The sequence below is a fragment of the Falco peregrinus genome, chromosome 4 (assembly GCF_023634155.1).
Source record: "Falco peregrinus isolate bFalPer1 chromosome 4, bFalPer1.pri, whole genome shotgun sequence".
Classification (NCBI taxonomy): Eukaryota; Metazoa; Chordata; class Aves; order Falconiformes; family Falconidae; genus Falco; species Falco peregrinus.
Window position 1 is genome coordinate 81,317,828 of NC_073724.1, and position 22,349 is coordinate 81,340,176.

Consider the following 22,349-nt stretch of genomic DNA (forward strand, 5'->3'; position numbering starts at 1 on the left):
AGTTTTGTGGAAGCCATTAAAATTCTGATATTACCTACATTTTAATGTTCATTCCATATCGGACAGTAAATGTAGACAAAGGAAATAGTAACAGAACATATTCTGTGCAGTAATACCCAGAGTTACATTTATGCTGGGACAGTAGAAACAGAGAATTTGTTATTATCTTTGCTATTGCTGGGACCCTGTGGTTTACTTTAGGATTAAAAAGAGTTAATACATAAACCATATATTTATTGTAAGTATAAGTTACACTTATAAGTATACTTAAGTATTAATTATGTTTTGTTTAGACCTAATATTTATGGTTAAGCTTTTCCAATTGCTTCACCATTGTCATGGAAATGTGGCTTATGTCCTGATGAAAACTACAAAATAAATATGCTGTCCTTTTCCATTGATGTCTTCCAGTCACACCATTCCTGATTGAAATGTCTTACAAAAAGGAGCTTTTAAGCCTTAGGAAAACCAATTCAGAACCATTAAGCATAGTTCAATCTTCTGTACTGAGGAGAAAAAAAAGAAATCACTTCTGGATTGAGCGTAAAGCATGGTGTATGCCAAATCCCAAACAATGTGTAGAGAAAGCTACAAGCAAATGAGAGAGTTCTGCATGTAATTGAATATAATTGTGTATAGTTGCAACAGCAATAGCAATAGCCTTTGTTTCAGTACAGTCAGGAGCATCCCTTTCACCTTTGGTACTGAAGCCTAACTTACAATTGGGTAAGTGACATTTCCAGTTTTGGAAGGTTCAGATTTTAGAAGTGCTGAGTGGGGTCTTGTAACGTTCTGCACATTGACTTTCTTGTCATTGAAAATAGGAATGAATTCGCTTTTCTGTTTTGAAAAGACATTTGCCATAATGGAAACAGAAGTGATAACACTTCTCACTGGTGCTTTTTCCAAAACTCATTCTGAAGTATACAGCGACACCAACCAAAACAGCGTGGCCTTTCTTCAGCTGAGATGCTAAAATTCTATCCCATCTCTATTTCATTCCATGTACATTTCTACCTAATCTAATGGGATCTGAAATTCTAATATGACAAGATTTTTTTAATGGTAAGAGAAGTGTATTTATTTGTCTATACCTGGCACAATGTATATCAAAATAACACATAGCCAATATGAGGTATAGAAAAAAAAGCACAAAATGTTGTTTAGATTTAAAATGCAAAACAAGAAGATAGCATGCATTTGTGTAACATGAATGATGTAATGTTATTGTGGAAAACCTAATTGTGCATAACTGCAACAAAATATTTTATCTTTTATTTTAATAGTTGGCTGACATTTATGCTTCTTTGCTAAGAAAGAGAAAGCAAATTAGTTGGTATAGTTTTCAGTAATTGTGTAGATTTTTCATATGAAAATAATATTTGACTTCAGGCCATGGTTTTTAACTGATGACAAAATTTAGAACAGAGGACTTGAAAAGGTAGGCTAGTGGAGTTAAAAAGATAGCACGATCATCTAGGTGAAATTTTTTCTTGCAAAATAGTGATCATTTAGCTAAATCTGCTCTTCCTGATGAGATGTTCTTCTACTTCTTTCACAGTATGAAATACCAAGGAAGAAGCTAACTTGAAACTAAGTAGTTGTTAGTAAAAATAAAATGGCCAAAATGTGGCTGGAAATGCAGTATTTATGCAGCATTAAGGTATATTATTTTCATTTGTGTAGTACTTATTAAGAAAAAATACAATACGCTCTTTACCCAGCAGATGGCTTTCAAATTAAACGTATTTCAGTGTTTCATGATTGTGGAATTGTTATCAATGAGAATTAAGTCTTAATAAAAATTTAAAAGATTGAGAACAATACACATACCATTTATCTTGAGCTCATGTTTGTAAATACTCACAGGCTGGAAACACTTCTCATATTCCTGTAAGACCAACAGTATTCATACTTTTTATTATTTTATGTAACAGATGATCCATTTCTTCCAGGCTTTTCAATTAAATTCCTTGTTGTTGCTAACCAGCTCCTCCTCTTTTGCTATTGAACTTTGTGCTACAACAGCAGATTTATGCCAGAGTGTGGTCAGTGCATGTCCTGTGGTCTGAATTCAGCCTAGAACCAGTCTTGCAGACTAACTGCAAACCCTCAGACATACCTAAACCGTATGGTTTATACCTAAACCGTTGCTAGGTGGATGTCTCAAAAGACAGCACTGATGCAAATTTGTAATCCACATGGTGCTTTGTAACATTGTGGAGGATGTACCAGCTGAAGGTGGGAAAGGTAGAACATAATTTTTTAATGCTAGTTTATTATTTTTTTCCTGGAAAAAAGGAATAAATAATCATAGGACCATGTCTTGTTAGTGAGGCATGCATCTGAAAGTTGAGAAAAATAAACACTATCAAAGCAGAGGCAGTTTGTAGAACCATAGAACAGCCCAGGTTGGAAGGGACCTCAGAAGATCATCTGATCCAACCTTTTGTGGAAAAGGAAGCCTTGATGAGATTATGTAGCACCCTACATATGTCCAGTTGCATCTTGAAAACCTACAGTGATGGAAGTTGTGGGGAAGGAGAGGAGACAAAGCAGAACACATTTTTCTTTGTAGCAGATAATCACAGCTTAGCTCAGCTGGGGCTCCCTGTCTTTGCTCAAGTGTTTTCCCCAGGTCAAGTATCTTTGCAGTCTCTCTGCAGTGTCCATTTTGTGAACACCCTCTGGATTCAACTTCTCTTCAAGGTAGTTACAGCCCTCCAGCATTGTGTTCACACAGCTGACCCTCCAAACACAGCTGCTCTATGTGCCCCCACCCCCAATAGCTTCATTTGCTTCCTAGTTACCCTAGTTACCACAGAACTTACCAGGTTTTGTGCTGCATAGGTGTCAGATGAAAGCAATAGTAGCAGTTAATTGAACCTCTATAAAGGTGCTAGTATGGTTTATCTCCCTGCTATGTAGTTTGATAGCTTTTTTTGAATGAGGTCTCTGACAAGTTGGTTGAATCTGAATCTTTGAAAATGGTAGGCGGTTTTAATGCTATATAATTAAGTTGGCTTTTAGTATAATACCAATAATAATAAACAGATTACTACTGTTTTCCTCCAAAACCTCTAACAGATACTTAGAATACTTAAAGGTTTTCTCGCCCCGTGCCCCTGCTCCACCCTCCCACCCCCCAGCTTTGTGAATGTAATGAAATAATAACAGTGGGAGGAAGAATTATTTGAGAATACTGTTCAAAATCAATGATCCTGCTTTACCAAGTATCGCTCATACTCTTTTTTTTTTTTTGATTCAGTTTTCAGTTAACAGATCTGATTTGAGGAAAAGCTCTTTTATGCTTGTGCCTATCATTATTTACTGAAAGTCTTCATATAGGAAAGAACTAGAGAAAGAAAAGCTAATGAATTTGAAAATAGTGTAAGAACAAAAGGGTAAAGAAGAATACCTTATCTCTGTAAGCAGCAAGACAGGCACAAAGGAGAAAAAAAATGTGTTAAGGGAACTGTTGAGAATATGAAGCAGAAGAAGCAAAGTGTCTCTTGTTTGGAGACATTGCATGTGTCTTCCAGCTGCAGGATGTGAAGCAAGATGTCAATAGCATAGCTGGAGGTTAAGGTAGGGCTTGAAGACAATTGGGACACATGGAATCAATTGGTATAGCTGCCACAGCAAAAAATTGGTTCTGCATCTAGAAATTTCACAATTGCTGCAAACACATGCACAGTGCTATATAGCTTACGGTAATGGTTATACTAATTGACAATAGGTGACAAATCCAGTCCGCTAACTGGAATAGAGTGGGGTGGAGTACAGTAGAGCGTAGAACAATTATTCTGCAAAAGGGAAGACCAAAGTCCTAATACACCAGGATTTTGTAGGAAATACTAAGACACTAGGGTGGTACTAGGATAATAGTAAATGGATCAAAAAAGTGATTATTACACAGTCTCCCTCCAAACTGCCCAGATGTCTCAAGAGAAAATGCAAACAACACAAGCAAAGCAAAGAACAAAATAATCAAATAGCTAGAGATGGAAAAGTCGACATCCAGGAAACTTTTCTCCAAATTATTTTTAAAAGTACTGTAGTTTAAATCACGAAACATGGCACGTTACCTCTCTTCCAAAACATTGTAACCGTTAGTCTATGTAAGATTCCCAAGAATATCAAGAGCTGTAAGTGCTGAGTCCTTCTTTGAATCTTGGTAAGGTCTTGACATCAGTGACATCCTGTGGCATTGAGTTCCGTAATCTAATTATGCGCTGCATTAAAAAGCATGTCCTTTTATCAGGTTTGGAGCTGCTGCTTTTCACTTTCACTTAGTGTCCTTTTGTTCTTGAATTATGGGATGCAGGACTACAGAAGCTCCTGATCTATTTTCTCTTCACCACTTACCATTTTTATACTTTCATCATATCCCTCTTTATTCATCTTTTTTTCTAAGGTTAACAATTCCAATTTTTTTTCAGTCTTTTCATATGAAGGCTTCTCTATATGCCTAATTATTGCAGTCGTTCTTTTCTGAATACCTTCTAATGCAGTAATATCATTTTTGTGATGGGGTGACCAGTACTCCATACTATTCCAGAGGAAGGAAAATTATTGATTCATATAATGATATTATATTTTCTTTCTTATTCCCCAACTCGTTTCTTATGCATCTTAACATTTTACTTGCTTTTTTGACTGCAGCTGCACATGGAGCTGGGCTCTTTATTGAGCTGGCTGTAGTGAGGCCCAGGTGTTTTTCCTAAGTTGCACTCTTAATTGAGATCTGTGGTAAAGCGAATGATTTGTTACATGGCTTGTTTTTTTTCACCAATCTGCATTTAAATAGATGATTTTCACCTCTATTAAGATGGCCCATCCATCTAGCTTGGTCAGTTACCTCTGAAGTTTCCCATCTTCTTCAGACTTGGTTAACAAAATTCTTTGTGTGTTATCTGCAAATTTTGCCATATTGCTGTTCACTCTTTTTTTTCACATTAATTAATACATTTTGAACACCTGGTCCTTGTATGGTGCCTTGAAGCACCCTGCTGTTAACTTTTTTGCTGTAATGAAAATTGACAATATATATGCCTTTTTTTATCTTTGAGAAAAGTTTTGCTTCATTTTGCATCCTATCCCAAAATGACTTTAGTCTCTGACTGAGGTGGAAACTGTTAGTCTCTTGAGAGGAACATTGTTCTTGCCACATTTATTCAGTTACTCTAACAAGGTTAAGGGCCTGATACCTTCAAAATAAAGCTAAATCTTTGAGACACAACTATGCTTTTTGTGACTACAAATATGGAAATTAAGGACAGAAGATGAAACAAGTAGTTAATTCATTCAGCATGTTGGGCAGACACGCACTAAGTTAAGATGGGGGCAAGCTTTTAACATAGCAGATCTTAACACTGTCTTGGTGATAATCTTAAAAACAGCAATATAATCAGTCTAAACAGGCTGTGTGAAAATAAGGGGAAAAAAAGAAACTAGTGGTAAGGTCTAGGCAGCTTTTATTTTTCCAGACTTTCTCTCAAAATCTGATATGAACCAAGATATTTTAAGGTTTGGAATCCCCAAAGTTCTTGTGGAAAAGAGGAAAGGCAAACTTATTTTGAGGCTTTATATGTCCTGACATCCCCTAGGCCTGCTTATTTCCTGGTATCTCTCTCTCTTTCTCTCAAGTGTTCCCAATCCTCTCCCTGAGAGAGTCTATGTCTGCTTCATCAATCCTGACTGCCTACAGTGTGCAACAGACTCCACCACCTTTCTTCACACAGAAGATTGCTTGCACAAAGGAAGGCTCCTCAGACTGCTTGGGATACCTTGCACAGATGCATGCCACTGCCTTGAATTCAGAATGGACACTAAAAGAGATCCTGAACATATTGGTGGAAATGTGATCAGTCACCTGCAACTCAGACTCTACGTGCTTGGTAAAGGAACTGTAAGGACAACTAGAACTTCTTGCGATATTGCCAAAGTTTTATCTGAAGGAAATACAGTATTTTCCATACTGTAGTTCACCCAACCTTAACCAAACTATTTTGGGTGGAAGGGAAGTTGACAACAGGTATCAAGTCTTTCTTTTCTGAATGAGCCTGTGAAAATGCTAGTAACCTCTCTACAACTCTTGCCAGAGCGTAGTAAGATTTGAAGGCAAAATATGGAATATAATCTATGGCTATCTGTGGACCAATTATACATACATACATAATTAGTTATGCACACATACATATCTGTGTGTATATGAGTATATATACTATATACATCCCTTTTCCTTGAGCAAGCTGTTTTGATATAGTCAAATATAGGATGCTGAATTATAAGACAGTAACAGTAAAACTTGCCACTGTGACCTGTTTTTTCATGTAAAGCAACACAAAAATTATCAGTATAATATAGTATAATCAAAAATGCAAATAGAGTTTCTTATCAGAAGGAAGAATAGGAAGAAGACTTGGTGCTATTCACTGAATTTTGGAAGGTTCTAAAATACCACAGCGCTTGTGCAATGTAAGAAAGTTACAGGGATAGAATATAAATTGCAGTCACACCTGTTAGTGAACATGGTATGTTAATGACACTTTTGCATCAAATATAAGAACAGAAACTGTACTGTGTGCCATTTAGCTAATTTTGAGGGGAGAAAAATGTATACCAAAAATATGAGCTCACTGCAGTAAAAAAATCAAAGCTGAATGCTTTTCACAATATATTTGCAAAATAAGTAGCAACTTAATAAAACGTTAGTCTTTACACTTTGCCAGCTAAAGCTAAGATGACTTGATGTCAAGTGATTGAAGGCTGAGTTTTGCAGAAACAATGCATATGGAAAGCAGTGAGAATACTGTGCCTGCTGCTGGCTTTATACTGAAAATATCCATGCTTTGCATTTGCTGTGGGTTAATATATCTCTTGAAATGTGTGTGTATTTGGATAGTATTAAGAGATAAATACATGCCTTTTTAATGGTGCATTGCCATTTGGGATATCACAGAACACTTTTCAATATCTCTAGGAGACTGTCACTCAATAAATGAAGCCTGTAGCCCACCAATATTCATGTAAACCCACCATGATAAAATGTATCAATAAATAAGCATTAAAACACTGTCTGAAATAAATCCATTTCTGATAATATTCCAATGCAGAATCGGCACCTTTTTTAACAGGATTTTTTTTTTTTTGTTCTTTCATTTTTCTCTAGAACCTATATAAAAATTAATGTGAACCAGAAGAAAATTTATCAGTGCTTTTCAGGCAGGCTGCTTGTTTCTCTCCTTTCCTTAAAAGGCTGTGCACCCGCCTGTGTTCCCCAGACTTTAGTAGCATATCAGAATCCATAACAGATGCTGCATTTTTAAAATTAAATGTTTTAATACCTTCCCTCCCTCCATCCTGTTAGTTCCCAGTAATGACTTCTTTTTAGGGAGTAGTATCAATGGTTATTATTTTAATGTACAAGATAATAAGTGAAGCAACACAGAGGGAATAAGCTGTGAAGGGTTATATTGGCTAACATACCTGTTTGTTTGGAAGGTCCTTTTTCATAACCTTAAATCTGTGGAAAAAAAACCTACCAGCTTCAGGTCATGGGAGTTTCTCTAAATATTGGGAGCAGGCTTGGGTGGCATTTTTAGTACCACTGCATTTCAGGTTCATATAAACCCTAAAATCATTATGATTTTTTTTCTTTAGCCTAGGCAAAGTAATAGAATTATGAGGCACAAAAGGTGCTGAATTTTAGCTGCCTTCCCCCTGCTCCCTGCCCCCCAAGTTTCACAGCTACAAAAAAGTTTCTGTGTAAGATCCTTACTCGGCTATCCTGCACTTAATCAAGAACTGGCACAATGTATTTTTGCTGCCCTTACTGAGGATTTACAACATATTTACAATCATAGAGACATAAACATATGCAATTATTCTATTCAGGATTTACAAATTCACTCTAAGGTAAAAAAATGTATCAGTAAAAATCAATAGGAACTTTTTTTTTTTCTTCAGTGGAACTCAGAATTCATCCAAATGTGACAAAGATGTAGTTGAAAGGCTTTTTTCTATGAACATTCTCAAATCACTTGTGATTTCACTTTTTTTTTTTGGATGGCACTCTATTTTTCAAAGACATTGATTTTTTTTCCTGACACTTTTAATTATATTTGTCTATGTAAGACAAACTGTGATCCTCAAACTACCTAGTCAAAACTCTCAGAGCAGAATTGTATATGGTTCCCAGAAGGAAACAGCTGAAAACACTAAAGCTAGGTAGACAGATACATTAATTATTACATTAACTTCAAGTATTTTTTTTTAATACCGATTCTACTTTTAGAAATGGAGAATCTGTCAAATCAGGAATTTGGCAGGTAACGTACAAAATATGCCATTTATCTGTTAGAGAACAAAATACTCTTCTGGCTGAATCTTATTAAAAGAAACTTCTGTGTCTTTGGACTAAAATCCAGAGATTTCACAAGATATGTAGGTCTTGCCTATGCATAAGTTGTGCATATCGTATTCATCCATACTAAGTATTATTTTAAAGTATATTAGTGTATTGTTAGAAACGTGTACATCAGCAGATGTGAATGTTGTCCACTCCTAGACTGGATTGCCTTGTGATAGCATAACTGTCAGAGTGCTTCGTTTAATTTTCCTAATTGATATGGAACGTAGGGCTGAATCAGTGAAAATATTTAATCTTTCCTATCAAAACTAAATAGCATTTCAATTCTTATGATATATTCCCAAGGTCTTACTGATCATTCATTGTAAAGGCATATCTAACAAGAGCATCATTAAAATTCAAGATATTCTAGTATGAAGACTTAATCTTGTATTTGTCTATGTAGTTTTGTAAAAGGGATGTTGCTCTGTGAACAGTATCTTAAAGGCAAGTCTTCAGTGTGTAACTCCATAGAAGTTAAATGCCTTTTCATTTAATAGCAATGGTAACTGTCATAGCTTCACTCTCTAATTTGTTTTTCATTGTTCATCTCGTTTTTGTTTTATTTCACATATCACTGATTTTGAACAGCGAATCAGATTGGCCTTTAACTTTTAGGTTCCATTTCATATTCCATTGAGCAGATACAGCATAGTGCCACTCATGCAATAGTAAGTTAGGGCTACAGGAGGAGGTGGGGAAGAATGGAACCCACAATAGCAAAGTAGTAAAGTTTGTACTGTCATTTTCCTAAAAATGTAAAAATCTATTGGTTCAATTAACTTCTTTTCGATAACTTCAGAAGTATGTGTATATTAAAGGTGCTGGAATTTTTTGTCGCAGGCTTATTTTAGGAGAGTAATTTAAAGATGTAGAGTACAGGCAGAGGTATTGATAATAGTGTCAGTGTTACGTCATAGCATGCTATTGGACAATATATATTTTCTTAGGAAAAGGAGAAAAAAAATGCCATAGTACTTAATTTGCAAATGAGATGACTGGTAAAGAAACATTTTAATTATGTGGCTAACTGTAAAAGAAGAATTTTAATGAAGCAGTAGTTAATTTGCATGCAGATGTCTCTGAACTGCCTTGTAAATTTTAGCCAAATGTTTGAAGTTTGTCCATAACATTAACTGAGAAATGTAGTTTAAAACAGGGTGTTATGTAAGTTCTTCCCACGTCCCAGGAACTGGTAAATCCAAGTAGCCCTATCATGACTGTCAGCCTGTATGCCTTTATACAGATTCAATTTAAAATACTTCTTGTACTTAAAACCTGCTTGGACAGATCTTGCATCTTTCCATACCCTTGTGGTTCTCCCTAGATTGTCAGTTTCTACATATCACTGTGGTGGAAAGCATATCTAATTAGGAAGGCAAAACAATGTTGTGTGGAGTAAAAGCAGTACTACTCATTTTAATTAAACTTCGGATACATAGGGATTATTAGTAATTGCTATATGTACATTTTTTTATAAATGTAAAGAACCATGGATAGAAATGCCTTATTTCTTTCAAAATCATTCTTTGTATACCTATGTTAACTAAACGTTTTCCTCTACACCTAAAATAGATTTGTGGTCTCCATATTTATTGTCTGAGAGATCATCAACATGTCTCCTATTAATGGAACTCCAAGATAAAGCTTAATGTTATAATATAATCCAGGGGTCCTCAAACTTTTTAACCAGGGGGCCGGCGTGCGGATGAAGTGGCAGGCAGTCATCTGCGGCTGCTTGGCTTCCCCCCCCCAACCCCGGGGGGGGGGGGGGGGTGGCGGGGGCGGGGGGGGTGTCTGTAAATACTGGGGGCCGGATTGAGGACCCTGGGGGGTCGTATCCAGCCCATGGGCCGTAGTTTGAGGACCCCTGATGTAATTCCATATTCTTTTTCCTACCATTAGTACACAGCACACTGCCTTTTTATGCTGTGGACAGTCCACATTCAACTACATATTGTTTTCATCTTACCTCTGTAAGTTTTGTCTAATGAATACAAAATGCATTCATTTTCCAACTGAGACAGAAAAAAAATATTTCCTTTTTTTCTGTCCTTCATTACCTTATCACATTTACCATTCTTTAATTAAATGCATTGATAGTTGATACATGTGTTGATCAAGCCTTTTATTATGGCATGGCTAAGGGGAGGCTTTCAGAAGCTAGTCTTGAATATGATGAAGCTTTCAATATGATGAATTAGGATGCATAATTTATGGCTGACATAATTAGTGTGATATGGGGAAACAAACAGTTCTAATGTTAAATCCTGATATAAAAGGAACTTCGTAAATGCTTAGATCACTTAAGTTGTGTAAGAGAGATGATAAACTAAACAAAACCAACGATGAACCAGGAAATCATTCAGACATTTACAGTATAAGCTTTTCTGTGTCCCAAAAGATCAAAAGAAAAGTATGTCAGTGGTGCACTTACCTGTTTCTCACCTTGAGACTTACCAAAGTAGTTGTCAGTGGAAGATCTGTGTTGAGCCAATCAGGAATCCAGTGTTAAGCAAAATGTATGATCTTTGTCCCCTTGGTAACAGTGTGTCTAGCACAACACAAAATGTGTTGCTCTAATTGTTGCCCTAATTGACACCTTTGTTGACAGTCTTAGAAGAAAGGTCAAGATGTGGTTAGGCATGGGACTCATGTACTGTCTTACAGCTGCAGCCTCCTTGGCTGAATGCTGCAATTTATTGAGCAGCCATGTGCTCTTTAAATTCTACTAATGTTTTAGCAAATTCCATGGGTAAATATCATATTCATTTAATCTTTTCTTTTTTCTTTTATGATTTCCTACGAGTAGTGTGCTTACTGTGTTAAATCAGTGTGAGAGAAAATGAAAGGAGGTACTGAGCTAGTGAAAATACATCTGCAACCCGAACACTTTGTAACTTCTCTTACTGTTGACAGGCAGTGTTTTATACAGCAGAATATTAACACCACCTAGGCCAAGCTACTTTGGGTATTTGAAGAAAGTACATATTAGAACATCTAAGTTTAAATTTTTCTATTCCATATATAGTCATATTCTGTGAGGTAGCCACTCCTAGAGGGTGATTCAGAGCCCTAAATTAGTTGACTAAAGTTAGACAGTGTGAATACCTCCCACAATAGCAATATGTTGCAGAGGGACAGAAAGGAGACAAGTGAAGGGAGAAAGGGGGAAGAGAGTGATAGGGACTATGAATGATGTAAGTCTATAGTGAACTTTAGAAATGGTTAGAAATGAGTAGAAGTTTTCGGACAAAAGGGAGATCTGTTTGCTTGGTATAGCACATACTACAAACTGAGTAGCTTTTTCATAGGTAACTGTTACAATAGTGCTGATATGACACCTTCAACTGTGACTATCCATATATTTATTTATCTGTACTACAGTTGTTCTTGGAGTCCTTAGTCAATAATGGAGGACTAAAGTACATATATGAATAACTCCTGCTTCAAAGAGCTTACAAGAAAAATAGAATTCATAGGCAAAGAATAGGAAGGCAAAGAGAAGGAAGAAGAATGAAATCACCTGCCCAAAGTCACCAAGGTTAATAATTCTTTTTTTGCTATAAAATGGACTATAATCCATAATCTCCGCAATTTCCATGTGTGAAAGCATTTGTAATACACACAACTTTTTGGAATTTGTTTGAAAAACATTTGCCTTCAGTAAAAAGCAAGTTTCTATACTCAGGAGTAATGGCACCACGGTAAACAGTCTCATTTATGTTCATAAGGGTTGGGCAGAGCTCTTGAAAATGTAGTTCTTTCACAGTATTTATGGCTCTTCTGTTTTTGATTAAAATAATTAATTTGGGTCGTAGGCACCTTTTTAAAGAGAAATCAAGAATTCTGCATTCATCTGTCTGTACATTTATTAGCTCATTAGTCACTGTAGAAGTGGATGGCAAATCTCAATTTTTCATTTTCAGAACCAAAGGTTACTAAAGGACAGACATCCTCCATGTCACAGACTTTTGATTTTTTAATTTGTATTTAAAATCCTTTTAGAAGTCTTTTGACATTTAATAGTATTGCCAAGGAGCTTTCTAGCCATGCATGGACATAATATGCACACACATACTAATGGTTTGTATCTATCCATTTACCTATCTACCTATCCATCTGTATGTTATGTAGGATAAAAACAATTGATATATAATCATCTGTTGAGATCCATGTATCTCTGAGAAATTTTCTGTTACATATTGTCATTATTGTGCACCTTATAAAAAACATATTGTGGTTTGGGGAGAGATGAGAAGCAAATTCCTCTGTTAAAACAGACAGAGCCATTATTTCACTTGCTGTTCTCTTTGATGGACTTCCACTTTGCTGGCTCACTGCAAATTGGCTCAGTTGATGAAGTTTTGAAATTTCATACCCTTAGTTTTGGTAAAGCTAATATGTGAGTCATAGGTTGTAGTTTCAGGGCTTCCCATTTGTAAGTACTGATAGTACAGATGGTCTGATACCAACCTGTTCTAGTGGCTAATTTACAAAAGTACACTATATTGGAGCAGAGCAATACATTCTTGACAGTGTGTGGATTTCCTAAATTGCATCATATTTTAGATTGTGGTTTAGATTTGGTGTGGGCCAGCTGTTGTAGACATAACGATACTGTACGTATTATATTGTGGATGAAATTGAGCACCCTATGCCAGTTCTTACAAGTCTGGTTGATCTTGCTGGACAGGAGGCTTCAGCTGGATACCTGTTCACTAGCAGACAAGTGTGAATTTCAGCTTGCATCATTTTGGTAACAGGAATGAAAAATATTTAGGCAAGTTATATTCTGCCTGAAAATAGTGAAATAATTTCACATGGACATTCATTCTATTCAGCAAGAGTATGAGATGTTTTGGTTGGGTACAGAACAGGCCTGTACAGGCTATATTTGATATCTGATGGCTATAGTTTTCTTTAGACAGGCTCATAAATTGTGCCTCTTAATAGAGAGGAAGTAGTGAACGAACATATGTTGCAATGTCATATATTTAGCAATGTGAGCTTTATAACTACTGAATATTTAGATTTTTACAGTTCTAGAAAAAGTGCTAAATGTTAAAGCACTAGAAAAAGATTAAGATTTACTTATTACTGTAACTATCACTTTATAGTCATTCGTCTGCGTAACTTCCCATGCTTTTTTTGTCAATTTAATAGAGAGTGGATTCAGATACATTGCGTTGCGAGTGTATCCTTGGGTAACAACTGCTGCATTCAGGCACTATTTTCTTTCTTCTGGAGTAGAGAGATAAGACCTTTCATTCCACCAGTATCAGATTTCTCTTCACTCTGTAGCAGGAGCTAGACACTATGAATGTATCTGTGGCACTGAACATACCAGCCCTGCAGATGTCCAAGTCAGGGAGCGTGTTCCCCACAGGATGCAAATTTCGTATTTTGACAACAGAAGGACATCTGCCATATCCCTCTTCTCAGTGTCCTGATAATCCTGGAAAGGAAATCAGGGCACATGGATTTGGCAGAAGGAGTCATGTTCCAAGAGGGTAAGTTTAGATGCAGCTGGAACATTTTGAGCTACTTATGCTGTGCTTGATTTTCTGCTCTCTTACAACGTGTACTAAACATATTTATTTCCTTGCCTGCATACACACTTACTCCTGCTTAAAAGTGTTAACATTTTTATATGCCTGAGTTACAAAGAATGTACCTCAAAAATGCAGTCAAAATGCAGTAGTTTCTTAGTACTAAAGCAATCAGTTTCCCTGAGTAGCTGAAACTGTGACTAAAAGAATGTCTGATGAAAGAACATCCTTTAAAACTGAGTCGGTCTTCCTTCCCACCACTAAAGAAGGGTGATTTGGTGATAAAGAAGAGAACCACTTGTGAAATGAAAATGTCCATTATAAAACAATAACAACAATAGTAACAGTAACAACAACAATAATAATAAAAATAAATAAAGAATAATTAAAAACTGGTTGTGGTTTAACTCTGCCAGGTAGCTCAGCCCCACACAGCTGCTGGCTCACTCCACCACAGTGGGTTGAGATAAAGGCAGTTTAACAGGTAAAATGAAAGCTGTGCATGCAGGCAAAGCAAAACAAGGAATTCATTCACTGATTCCCATCAGCAGGCAGGTGTTTAGCCACCTCCAGGAAAGCAGGGCTCCATCATAATGCCAAATGGCCACCCTCCCTGCTTCTTCCCATAGCTTATATTGCTAAGAACAATGTCATATGGTATAGGATATGCCTTTGGTCAGATGGGGTCAGCTGTCCCAGCTGTGTCCCCTCACAACTTCTTGTGCACCCCCAGCTTCCTCACTGGCAGGGCAGTGTGAGAAACAGAAAAGGCTTTGAGGCTGTGCCAGCCCTGCTCAGCAATAGTTAAAAAATCAGGGTGTAATCAACACTGTTTTGGCTACAAATCCAAAGCATAGCACCATGCTGACTACTGTGAAGAATATTAATTCTATCCCAGCCAAAACAAGTACAAAACTAAGCTTCAAGATATGATTAATCTCATTTATTTGTTGAACCCTGTATATTCTTCATATAAATATATACTGCATAATAATTTTAAAAACTGGCTTCCATTGCTGGATCCAGTGCTGTGCACTTCTGGAAAGCCATCTAATATCTGTTATCCTCACAGAATGGGAGAGAAAAAAGGTCATTTTCTCTTCATACCTTTTCCTTCACATTTTGAATACAAACCTAAAATTTTCATATAAATATGCAGTTCATGTTATAAACTGTGACTACTCATGTGAGGTTATAATATATTGCCTTGGGTCAGCTAAAGACTGATAGGATTAAATATAGTGTAGCTCAACTTTGGTTTTTTGTCAGTTTTAGCGGTAGCAAGTTCATCTCACTGCTTATGTTTCCATGCAACCCTTTGCCTATGTGAAGTCACATTTCATTTATTGATTAATAAAGTCCTTCTAATCGCCTCTCACATCAGTTGTAGGACTCATAAGTAGGGTGGTAAGCGTCATGAAGTTAGGAAGAATGTAATGTAATGTAAATTCCAAGCACAGTTGTGCACTTCGTTTTGTTGTTCACTTTCCTTTATATTGTTTACATGCTGGGAATTTGCTTCCTGACTTGCTGGAAAAATGCCAGACTCAAAGGAAGTTTCAGGGTCCTCTTCCTTTTCACCTTCTGGTTCAAATACTCTTGTGCATTCAGCAGGAGGATGCCAGCTGCATGAATTCAAGAAGCACAGACTGCAGGAGAAGACGTTTTTAGCATAACTCACTGCTCTCTGGTTTTGAGTGTTGCTTATTGGAACCTGTTCTTACGCTGGCTGACAGTGTAACATGTATGGCAATGTGAGAGGGATGGCTATTGAACACCAATGTCTTAGACTTCTGGATAAAAAGCATTTTAAGCAATTTTTTTTTTTTTTTTTAATTAAACAGTGGAGGGAAGGGGACTTCTCTTGCAGTTTTGATAGTTGTTTACAATAATTTGCTTTAGTGTCTGTGGAAATATATAGTACAACTTGATTATGCTCTGAAAGCCTTTCATTGCTTGAGTGGTAGCATTGAGCTGCCCTGCCTTATGTAAGCCAAATGTTATTGAATTGGAGCCACTTGCAGAAATCTTAGGATGTCTCTGGAGGGATGTGCCAGGGCAGAGACATACTGGTTTGGACTAAGGAACTTGTAACCATTTTTCCTAGTCAAATTATGTATTACTAATGACAGCAGTTCTACAAGAAACACAAGTGAAGGTGCTGTAGATAACTGCAGAGGAAGGAGAAAATACATGGTCTTCCTGCCTTTTGTTTTCAAAGTCTAGCCTTAGAAAATTAAAGGACAGGAGAAAAATAAATTATTAATACTGCTCATGAAATTTTAAAAGTACAAACATATCCTGAAATATAGTAGCAGGAGGGTGATAAACCCGCAGCTTTTCTACTTTCTTTCAGTAGTGGACACATTCGTGCAATAGCACTCAAGCACAGCTTCTTACTGCAGGTGCTTTTCACATTTTGGGAGTTCACTGCCCTTGTTTTGTTAGCCTCAGCATTTTGAAAGTGTTGGCTCACCCGCAGTGCTTGCAAATATATCACTGTCCATGCTGCCTTTGCTCTTTGTATTTACTGGTGTCTTATGCTTCAGGGTTTCTGATGCCCTTGAGAAGCTGTGACCATTTTTTACATCTGAAAGAGCGCCAATTCATTTATTAAGACAGAGTCTGTGGAGCCTGGATAAATTTATTCTATCTAACATTTAATAAAACATAAAATTAAAAATGTGACTTATGCTGTGACATACTCAGCATTATCCTTCCAAGGTTTATATTTGAGTGTTGCAGGGCCCCATTCTCCAGAAAGTAACATGCTATCAATCTACCTCCGAGGTGACAAGGCCACTGACGTTTTCCTGTGGTGGTTGTTTAATAATTAATTTTTCATTGCTAGTGTGTTCAATAAATAGATTGCAACATTTAAGACCAGTTTAATAGGTTTATAGGTTCCTTATAAATTCCAGTAATGATAATAGTTAATAAGAGAATAATGAATTCGTGCACAAAGATCTCAAGACCAATCAAGCAAATTAAATCTGGCCTACACCTAAGCTGTGGCTGCTGGGGTGGGTATTTTTTTTTTCTTTATCTTTTTTTTTCACTGTAAAATGTATCCTGTGTGAATAAGCCTATCTGGTGATTTGTTGAATTTCTTAGTGTTTCACTTGTCATAGTAATTTAAATCTTTAATCTGAGGACGTGGCAGGCATATGAACTGGCACATTAAATCAATATTATGTTGCAGACAATGTCTCTGAAGAGGTTGCCATTGTGTAGGGGAATGCAATAATAGGAATAATAAAAAGAAATTGCATTTTGATCTTTCCACATATATTATTACAATACTGTTTACCCATTTTAGAAAACATACAGCTCTGCTTGTAAAGGCAATCCCTTGCACAGTGCTCTGCCACATACTCAAAATGCAAAGTGGAAGAAAAACCCCAGGAGTCAGGATTACTATTTGGATTCAAGAGCATCAACCCTACAAAGAAGGAGTCTGTTGCTTAACAGGCATTTGCTTGGCATTTAAAATAGATAGTTGTTGGTCTCGTTAAGAGTTCCTGATAGTCAGAGATAACCTCATTAAGAAAGTTAATAAAGGAGGAAGGTAGATTTGGTTTATCTGCTTACTTTATGACTCATCCAGGGCCTGATTTTCCACTTCTTTTCAAGCTTTTCTATATAATCACTTGAACTGGGGTGATTCAGTTGTTTCACAGACATGTCCATGGCTCTTTATTATTGCACACACAGTACACTGGGAAGGGATTCAAAGCACTATTATTCACTCTTGGTTCTGAAACTATCTTACTGAGCATATATTCACTTAATTATCCATTTTCTATATCTGTAAATACGAATCAAGCTGATGACCTCAGTAAGATGTTTGGATTAAAAATGCTGGATAAGAGATGCAAAACAGTGGGAAATTGGGGCATCCATTTTTCCAGAACTTTAGGATCTGACTTAAGATCTTTTTTTATCAGTTCTTTTTTTAAAGAAAGTCTGCTTAGAAAGGACCTTGCCAAAAATCTGTGATATAACCTGAAAAGCAAGGCGAAAAAAACCCAGCCCACAACAACTACATCTATTATTATCTATATTCTGAAGAAATCAACCTTAGGAAAGACTACATATCTAAACCAAAAGCTGGCAACCAATACTTCATGTGACAATTCAAGGTATTTCTTTAGCCTTCCTTGTTACCTTGCCATAAACCAAGGTTACCACCTCTCAAGCTTGCAGGCAAGGAAAAGACCGCAAGGTGGTAAGTAATCGTGGCCTGAGCAGCAGTTAGTTGTGGCTGCTGCTCCAGTTTATCTGCTGAACAACTTCTAGAGAAATCATAGGCTAGGTACCCATGTGTAGGTGGAGAAAAGAAGAGAAGGGCTTGGGAAATGCAGCTGTTGTGGTTATTGCAGGTAGAAAGATATGCGGCTGGAAGATTATGTTGCACTACTGAAGAGCAGAAATAGGGTGGGAGGATGCTGTAGCAAAATGTAAGAGAAAAACTCTGGCATTAGGTTATCATAAGATGACAAAAGAGTTAATTATTTAGCCTTGATTAGTTGGGACCCCATGTATTTAGAACAGGTACTACTTATAATTAACTGGTACTAGCCTGTTTCTGGTTTTGGCAGTAGCTGATTAACACTATCAATGGTGATGGCTATCCTGACAAAAGTAGGTATTTCACTACTATAAGCTGACCAGGTGCTGCAAACGGGATTTGCCACGCTGCAACCCATCAGTGCCACCTGCCATTATTGCAGTATTTGCCATTTTAAAATTTGGACACAGTGAATACTTGTTCTGTGGTAAGAGATCATTGCTGACCCATTTCTGCACACAGCAGTTGCCAGTCAGTGGCTGGTAGTGACCTTTTTCTCACAGTGGCGAACAGTCATCGCTGAGAAGCAATGGGCACTGACCAGCGAATGCAAATTGCACTTACTGCACAGCTCACTAGCAGGGTATATTCTGTGTAGGCTCTTATTCTGGGGCAAGGAGCTGAAGAAAGCAGTTACTGCTTCCTGCCAGCTATAGGTCCCTAATTAGTTTCTGCAGCGACTTTGTGATTCACAGCAGGTGATGAGCAGTGATAGTTTACTAGTGGAGTATGTAGTGACTTCAGATAAAAAGCCTGGGGCTGAGGAGATAGGAAATGTAGTAGCAAAATCGGATTATCGTAGCCAGAAGGGAATCAGGTAGCAATATTTATTTTTTCTAAGACTGAAGATGTAATAAACAAACTAGTTAAGGTTTTGAAACAGGAGGGGAGAAGAGGGTAGGAAGAGAGATTACAGCATGGAAATCTTAGGTTGAAATTTTGTGGCTCACCCATTCATTTGCCTTGTGCACTCCCATTTGGTCTTAACAAAAGTCTTCATATTGCTGTGACTGAAATCCACTTAATATTTATTCTCTGAAGACCCACGCAATTTCAGTGAAGTCATTCCTGAAACACAGTGGGAGATTCAAACTCAGCGCATGCGTTTCTACAGAACAGTCACTAAATCCCAAGAAATGCTGTTTTCTAAAGAATGGGAGGAGCAATGGTGGATGACTTGACTGAAGATAAGAATTCAGAATAGGCTTGATAACGAGATTTCTCCTTTATGTGCAGTAAGTGCATAGAAAGAATAGCATCAGCAAACCTGTCAGGTTGGAAGTATTTAGGGGAAGACCAAAATATTTAGCAACTGTTCTCCCAGAAACTGTAGAAAAAAATATTAAAAGTAGCATCTTACTGATGGCTCCATGTAGGCAAATGGGAGAGCATAGTAATTTGTTTAGTATTTCTTTTTTTACTTCAATTTATGAGGTTAGTAATAACACTGCAGCAATGCAGAATGATATGTGCAACTGTTTGCTTTAATTAGTGGGCCTTGAAAATTTATCCTGATTTTACAGAAGCAGGCAGGCATTTATTACAGTATTCCTGATTACTGAAGAGAATGTTACTTGATGAGTAAGATACCCTTTTGTAGCCCAAAATAAATTTTGAAGAGGAGATGACTAAGAAGTTGTATTTCTTTACCTGTTAGAACTGCAATGAAAGAACTTCTAAGAAATCAGCAAGGTGTGACTTTTATTTAAATTGTACACTCAGCTGATTCCCGTTCCCTAGGTAAGTCGTATGTACAATTAACATTAGCTTAATTACAGTATGGCCACCTTTAACTCTCCCTCTCTTGGAATTAGTTATTTCAGTGTATCTGAGAGTGACAAATCTCATTCCTGGCACTGTGTCCAACTCCCAGATCTGTGCAGGAAACCTTTGCTTTAGTCCATCCAAAGTACATTTTTTCTTCCGTTTAGCGCTCTCAGCCTGATAGAATAGTAACCTTCTCCAAGTTGATGTTAAGATTCATTCATGTAGGGTATGGAATCTTATGTCCGTCCTTAAATACCTCCTATGGTTAGACATTCTATATAAAATCCTGGACTTGTTAATTAAGTATGGTAATTTGAGGTCTCAGTTCATTCTGTTTATGAAAAATGCCATTTCGGATATACAGTATTGTAGCATTTAAAAAATGCTGACTTGTTAAACATAACCATTGCATATTTATGCAGAGAATGCTTTGAGAACATTTGCTTTTAGAAAAACACCAGGTTTTAGGCAGAAGAAGTAGTTCTTCTAACTCCATCTAAATTATTTCTTCCATGTTACTGCTACTTTTGGAGGACTTCGGAGGTGTTTAAATGCCCACGTAATAAATTTCATGTGGGTTACTGGTGCCTCACTTTAAACTTGGGATTAACACAACACTTTATTTTTCAAAAATAAATTTGGATATAAAATGTAGCAGGCAGGATTTTGTTCACTGACTGGGTTCCTTGATTTTCAGGCCGTGCCATGGAGGATCAGGGTGCTGTTCCCTCAGAGTCCTCTTACAACAGTAGATGGTGTCAGGGAGAAATTAAGGGAAGTATGGAAAGCTCCAAAATGGAAATGTAGCAGCACTTCCACTGAGCATGTTTCTATCCTGCATGTCTAGTAGCAGAGTTATGCACTGAAATATGAGAGTTTATTTTATTACAAAAGAGAATATATGGTGTCCAGTATAGTAGTTGATGGTCTGGTTGTCTATATAAATATCTAAACCTCCTTTATATCCTTCTGGGCCCTTAGCTTCAGTGATGGCTTGAAAGAATATGATAAAACATGCTGCCTGGTACCAACTTTCTCTTCTCTTGGGAATGAGATACTCACTATTATGAGAAGGTACTCACCATGCTCTTCTGACTCTGACAGACCTGATCAAATACCTTCCTACCAGAAGTGGCCAGCCTCTTTTTCCCTGGGAGAGAAAAAATGTGCTTCTCCCTCTCCACTCTATTAATAGTGTTTAGGTACTAATGGATTGGTCTTGCGAAATTGAATTCGTACCTGCTGACAGCTACCAGCTCAGGCTTGATTCAGTCAGCCATATAGATCATTTATGGACCATGGATAGATTCATGGCAATGCTTGTTAAAAAATAAGTAAGAAAGTATGATATGAAGTCTGTATAAATCCGTATCAGACTTACAACAGGTAGGTTGAAGTAAAAATAATTAGAAAAAAGATTGGTGTACATTGCAGGAATATGCAGATTAACAAAGTAATAAGGACAGAGGTCCAGATCCTCAGGGCATTGTAAATCATCGTCCCTTAACTGCAGTTACTAAAGCTATGCTGATTTACACCTACAGAATTGATCCAGTAGCAAATCCTTAGTGATAATGTTGGTGTTTTCTCTTGGTAACGAAGCTGCAGGCATCAGGGATGACAGTTGGTTTGTGGGGAAACTTTAGAACAGAATACAGAGAAAAGACAACATGCATATTTACAGCATGTGGGGAACTTAAGGCTGCAGAAGACCTTCTGGAGTTTCTGTGTTCAGTTCCTTTTTACTATTGCAAGCAATAACATTATCCCATTTAATTTTTTTCTTAGAAAGGAGGTGGTTAGTTGAGGCAGAATGGTATTTTAAGCACAGCTTTACTCCAAAAAACAGATTGAATGGAACTTTTATCGCATGCTGCCCTCTGGTTTCTTTTATGATCATTTTTGCATCTTTCATAACAAGAAAGAAATTTATATATTAAAAGTGGGGTTTTTTTTGTTTGTGGCTTTTTTTTTCCCTTTGCTGTTGTGATTTTGGAGGGTGGGCGGTTTGGCGGGTTTTTTTGGTTTTGTTTGTTTGTTTGTTTGTTTTTTTGTTTAGGGTTTGGGGTTTTTTTTTTGCTTCCTTTTTCCTTAATGCTATTGTAAACTGTAAAGCTGGGGAAGTTGTGGAAGAACAAACTGGATGGTCGTCTAGTTCATTCATCTTCCAGGTTCTTAATAACGTTCTCTTTTCAGAGCATAGTTTTGTAAAGTCTGCAGGGTCTATATACGCTGCCTATGTAGTTAAAACTGGTAGCACTGAGGA

At 37.0% G+C, this 22,349-nt stretch overlaps 1 protein-coding gene across 1 annotated transcript in view; it reads left to right on the forward strand.

Annotated features, from left to right (window-relative positions):
• The window catches only part of PCDH9 (protocadherin 9), a 182,028-nt gene extending 174,921 nt beyond the window's left edge, over nucleotides 1-7,107 (forward strand). The window contains exon 3 of the mRNA XM_013305305.3: nucleotides 5,650-7,107. Coding sequence (XP_013160759.3) covers nucleotides 5,650-5,670 — 21 coding nt within the window. The 3' untranslated portion in view covers nucleotides 5,671-7,107. The remainder of the gene's footprint in view (nucleotides 1-5,649) is intronic.
• Nucleotides 7,108-22,349: the final 15,242 nt, after the last annotated feature.